Source organism: Acanthochromis polyacanthus, chromosome 17 (assembly GCF_021347895.1).
Source record: "Acanthochromis polyacanthus isolate Apoly-LR-REF ecotype Palm Island chromosome 17, KAUST_Apoly_ChrSc, whole genome shotgun sequence".
Taxonomy (NCBI): domain Eukaryota; kingdom Metazoa; phylum Chordata; class Actinopteri; family Pomacentridae; genus Acanthochromis; species Acanthochromis polyacanthus.
The window spans coordinates 12,370,097-12,376,096 of NC_067129.1; the positions used below are offsets into that span (position 1 = coordinate 12,370,097).

Below are 6,000 nucleotides of genomic sequence, written 5' to 3' on the forward strand. Positions count from 1 at the left end.
AGACCCCCCCTGTTTCCCCTCCTTGTTTTTCCGGCTTGCTTGCTTATTAAATCTGACACTCATCTATTTGTCTTCCTACCCTCCTGTATAACAACAGCATTAGAATGGACAATTGCCCATACCATGGCAAAACTTTACCTTACTATAACTTATTATGAATGTATTCGGTTCATTGTTTTTCTCATGAAGGTAGCAAACCTTGTAGCAAATATAAAAATTGTAAAACCAAACTACTAGACTACTTTTTTAAAAAACATTCAGCAGTGGCATAAAGCCTATGACAAAATGTACATAAACAGTATCATGCTCAGTGTTCTTGCCCCTTTAAACTAACAAGCTGGTGTAATATATGAATATTTTACTTGCAATGTGTAATTTAAAGGTAGCTTGACATCAACAGCTACTGCTGCACTGGTCAGCCCAGTTTGTTTCCTTTTAGCAAAACTAGTTAATGTTCTGCTTAAAGGTGTCTTATTTATACAATATTTATTATTTTTTTAAAATACCCACTTTAGTAAGATGAGAAAGCTTCAACTTTGGGTTTTCAATCTCAGAAAATAATAAGAAGTGTCTAAGTTAGCTTTAGCTGAGGCTATTCCACCAACCAAAATACAAGAATTTATAATAATAATTATAATAATGTAACAATTAGTAATATGTAAACAATGCAACCATGTGGAAGAGTTGTTTTTTCTTTCATGATCCATTTCTTATGTTGTCTTTTAAGTTCTGGTATCTATTCTTGTCTGTCTACATAAGTATTCAATGGCTTACAAAGAGTGTGATGATGCAGGGTATTAAGTTATTAATGCTATTTGTATTTTCACAAACTAAATAAGCAGATTTCTTCCTTTGTGTTTAAGTTTGTCAATAAACATTAAGAAAAAAAACTAATTTTCACCCTTGAATGTATTATATGTAGTATAGAATTTACTGATAACATCATTTACAATTATTAAGAAGTTATAGAATAATGGGTTCATGTCTCATAATGAATAAATATTGTATCAACACATGCACTCAGGCACCTTTATCATGGTATCCTTATTATATTTATATCACTTTTTTTGTTTGTTTGTTTGTTTGTTTGTTGTTTTACAGCACATTAGATATTTAGTAAGCCTTTTTTTTTGCTTGTGCTTATATCCAGTACACTGGTTTTAGGTTACTGTCAATCTTCTGACACTAAACAAGAGCAAAAGAGGCGGGAAGGAAATAATTTTCCAACCTCTGTTGTCACATTCATGTCTTTTTCTTCATGAAGCATCAAAAAACTTGAAGTCTGTTCCCTTATAAGAACATCAAAGAATACAATAATGAGCATTTTATGTTAAATATAAGGAAACAAACTGCATAAAATCAGCTCCATGCATAACTGTACTTTAATTGAATTGAATTATGGGCTTTAAAGGTTCCATCAAAAGGATTTTTACAGGAACATACAAACTAAAAACAAATATGACAAGAACCTTGTAAAATGTGTATTTTAGACTCAACATACACGCCCAAGACATTTTAGTACCATCATAATGACTGCAATCCATAAAAAGTTTCCTTGTGTTTGCACAATATAACTGTGCAACAATAAAAGAAAGAAATAAAATGCCAGGAGTGGGAGGAGTAGAAAGGTTGTTGACAGGAACAGGTAAATAAAATTATGACGAAAGCCATTTAAACCCAAGAGAGGAGTTATTAAAGTGTCCTGTGAAGCATATAAGAGCTACTGAGGACTCACACAGCCCTTGTCATCCTCAAACCACACCAGGAACACTGGAAGGAAAACGCAGACAACAAATTAGAAGAAACCATAGTTGACAGGTAAGGTCTTCATCTCAAAATGTAAATCTGTATGACTCCTCAACTGTATGTGGTACCGTAAAGCTTGTAAGCACATGTAGAGTGTAATTTATATGTATAGATTTGTTTCACAGGAATGAACCCAGAGAGTACTGGTGCTGTGTTGATGATATAACATCTGCAAAGGAATTACTGTCATTATTTTTTACTTTACATGACACTTTTATCCAAAGTGATGATTTTATATATAAAAGATTTTTCTGAACTTATCTTTAAGAATCTTGTAAAACACAAACACTAGAGAGAAAATAATGCCTCAACAAGTTGTTTTCATTTCTTGAGCACAATATTCTGACTTTCAACCAGCTGGAGTAAATATGTACCAAAAACACCCGGGTATAATAATCTCATATCTGCAAAACCAAAAACCTACCTGCCGGCACAATTACGTTAAATGATGCACAGGAACAAACCAGTTGACATCTTGACACGTTGGCCATACACATGGAATATTTAATAGGAATACAGTGTTCTGTGTATTTTACCTCTGATTGAGTACCCAGATAGCAAACTATGGGTGAATCAACTCAACATTTTATCAACCTTGCGCTTTCTGTATAATTTCGACGTTAGGTCTCAACATAGATTCAACATTGATTCACCCATAGTTTGCTATCTGGGTATTCTTTAACAGCCTTTGTCAATATTTGATTCTGTTCTGGTGTGCATTCTGATCATATTTGGCTGAAATTTGCACTGAGGGTAAAAACACTAATCTGTAAAATAGATAGTATTGCTGTTTTGGGGACTTCGCTGGGAGTAAGTAAAAAAGATTAAGGAAGTTAGGTGGAAAGAAGTCACAAAAGTCTGCGAGCTGTCACTGTGCCACAGTGGGATATTTTTCTGTTCAAAAGTACAGATATTTTGGTGAAACTAAATGATGATTTTAAATTAACTCTGTGTAAGTGCTCATTTTGATGGCTTTTCCTTTACTTCCAGGTTCTTTCAAAAAAAAAGAAAAAGACCACAATGAAGTTGATATTCAGAACCTCACTCTTACATTTGCTCCTTTACTGTGTGACCCACACAGTAGGTAAGTGAAAGTCTGCTCACTCTGAATGTAGCTTAATTTCCTCTTTAAGTGAAATCATTCCGAAAGATACCACACTGGTTATCCCCCGCACTTTGTGCAGTTTGAGTTTTCACTGATTCACTCAACTGTTTCTATTTCCTTTCCTAAGGAGTCGATATCAAAACGGACCCACCAGTCGACGGTGAGGGTCTTATACAGACGGAGCTGAACAACACTGTGTCACTGAAATGTACCGTTGGTGCAGACACTCCAAATGATGAAGAGCTGGTGTGGCTCAGAGATGGTATGACGGTCAATCTGAAGGAAGAGAACAAGAAAGGTGCAAGCAGTGTGTGTGTTTCACCTGTCATCTATGACGACAACGAGGCCACTTTCACTTGTCAGCTGAAACAAGACGCTACACATAAGGCCTCTGTCACCCTGAGAGTCACATGTGAGTCCTTTTAAAAATGTTGAAATGATGAAATTTGTTAAGAATAAAAGCGGTTGTTTCTAATTTATGTAGATTTAGTGACCTGTCAGCACACTACTTTTGTTCACTGGATGTACTGCTATGAAATATATTCATAGTTCCCAGAAGATGTCACACTGATGATTCACTAATCTGAAAATTAGTGTGACCAGTAGGTTGGCATTTGTGTTTTTTTCAGTGAAATATCTTGATAATTAGATTGCAGGGTAGGTTTTGTTGTATCATATATTTTCCTCTTGAAGAATCACTTCCTAGACAACACTGTTTCTGACCAAATATCTCTAAAACTAATGTCATTTTCATCAGCCTCAGCTGTACTTTGTCCCTAGTGGTTTTTAAAAGGTGCTAACATACTGAAAAAAATGTGCAAATTTGCTCTCTATTGTTCATAGTTACTGTGATATTTCAGTCTGAACCAGACTTAAACATGCAAGCGGAGACACAGCTGCACTTAAATTTCTTCTTTAGGTGAAATATTTGTACTTATCTGCAAAGACAACTCAGCAGCAGCCATATTTCCTCTTTAGATCCCCCAGAGTTGTCTGGATCAGAGGAGGTTACGGTAGAAGAGGAGTCAACGCTCGTCCTGACCTGTGACATCTGGGCCAATCCACCGGTCTCGACTGTGGAGTGGACACGAAATGGAAGCATGGTGGATCTATTTGAAGGCGGCTTCGTTGTGACCATTGGTGGCTCTACTAGTCAGCTGACAGTCAGCAAAGTGGAGAGGAGCTTGCATGAAGGCACATATATGTGCACAGCAAAATCTCCCAAATATGGACCATACAGCAAGACTTTCTATGTCACAGCGACAGGTCTGTTCACTTCAATATTACTGAAACCAAATTCCAATTGTTCAATAGTTTTACTGGATATTTCATTGCTTATGTGTCATCAGCACATGAAACGATGCCTCAGTTAGTGATGTCATTAAAGGGGTTTCATCATCTGTCTCTTCATTTGTAGATAAGACCATTAAGTTCCCACTGATGCCCACGATTGCAGCAATTGTGGTGGTGGTCCTCACTGCACTTCTTGCAGTTGTTTCACGGTGGAAGAAAATCGTAAAGGTAACACACAAACGATGCACATAGAGCACAAGGACTAAATCATTACAATCAGGACCTCCTAATGCTTTAATTCTCTTTCAACAGTGCTTCAAGAAATGAAGAAACCAACACTCCCTTTTGTGTGCAGGACACTGCAACTACCGATTTACATAACCAAGTTTTCAATTTTTGTCATATTTGGCATTTTTTAACGGAAAGCTTTGACATTTTGGGAAATGCATTTATGGGCTTTCTTGCTGAGAGTTTAAAGACTGATGTTATTCTCATATCTGTCAAATAAATATGAAGCTACAACCAGCTGTCTTCAGCACAAAGGCTGTATTTGAATGGAAATAACTAGCTGGGCTCTGCAGATTAAAGAGATAACACACAATTATCAGCCTCAACATTAAAATCACCTGCCCTGTAGTGCTTAGGTCCTTCTCCTGCTGTCTGGCACCAGGATGTTGTAACCTCTGGGTTCTGTAGTTTTTGGGGGAAGCCTGTTCAGGCTTGCTCAGGTGCATCTTGTGAATGATTGGTCAGATTGGCTCTTTGTTGTGTTCCTAGAGTTTTTCCTGAGCAGTTTTTACAGTGTGTCCTGCTCTTGGTCTGAAGCAATGTTAGGTGGGGAATATGTTTTAAAGCAGCATCCACATGAATGCAGGACCAAAGGTTTCCTAGCTGAACTTTACATAGAGACAAAATAATCAATGGTATAGACTTGACTTCTCAGTGGTTTATGACTAATCAATGCAAAACATGCTAATGAGTTTTAAATGTGCTGGCTGATTAGCTTTTGATAGATCTATGCAAGCTGTTTTCAGTCTTTGTGCTATATGCTAAGCTAACTACCTAGTGGCGATGGCTTCATATTTACTGTGCAAACATATAGTCACTCTTCTAACTCTCTGCAGCAAAGCAAAAAAAGCAGATTTTTTCCCAAAATATCCTTCAAAATCTGATCAAATGTATTATGCTATCTGCTATGTACGCAATATGCTATTTATTTAACCTATGATTAAGACAAGAGGACCTCCAGAGTCTGCAGTATGACATTTAGCTTGTTACTTTTCATTATATGATGCACTTTGATCTTGATGATGAAGTGAGTTTCAATGCTGCATTTCCTCTTTTCTTGTTAATATCGTTGCAATAAAATAAACCAAACTGAAAAGCACACTGACATGGCAAGCGCCTCTTCTTCTAGGAATGTGAAAAAAATCAAAGCTACAAGTGTATATTTGGAAGATGATTCAAGACTCTATGACTTAAGGATGCAAAATCATTGTAATACAGTTATAATGTATTGTACATTGACAAACTATCAGACATAGACAAATAAAATATTTGACACTACAATTTTGTAATTGCTAGTGTTTGATCAATGAATGAAATACCTAGCCTAGCCACGCTAGACAACCCACGGCAATGAATTTAATTCTCTGCCAGGGTGGGTCTAGTTACCCTCCATAAGGCTCGAGGTTGGATGCTCCTAAAACTGGCCAGACGAATCACCATGAAGTGTAGAGTCAGAAGGCGGGTGTAACTAAGTGACGACAGAGGTGCGACGATTCTGACAGAAACAA

The 6,000-nt window shown here is 36.8% G+C and overlaps 1 protein-coding gene across 1 annotated transcript; it reads left to right on the plus strand.

The window, feature by feature from the left end:
- Positions 1-2,522: 2,522 nt before the first annotated feature.
- Positions 2,523-5,710, plus strand: tmigd1 (transmembrane and immunoglobulin domain containing 1). The gene is made up of 4 exons (XM_051937261.1): positions 2,523-3,323; positions 3,890-4,177; positions 4,329-4,432; positions 4,517-5,710. The coding sequence occupies exons 1-4, from the start codon at positions 3,176-3,178 to the stop codon at positions 4,529-4,531; spliced, it is 555 nt and encodes a 184-aa protein (XP_051793221.1). The 5' UTR covers positions 2,523-3,175; the 3' UTR covers positions 4,532-5,710.
- Positions 5,711-6,000: the final 290 nt, after the last annotated feature.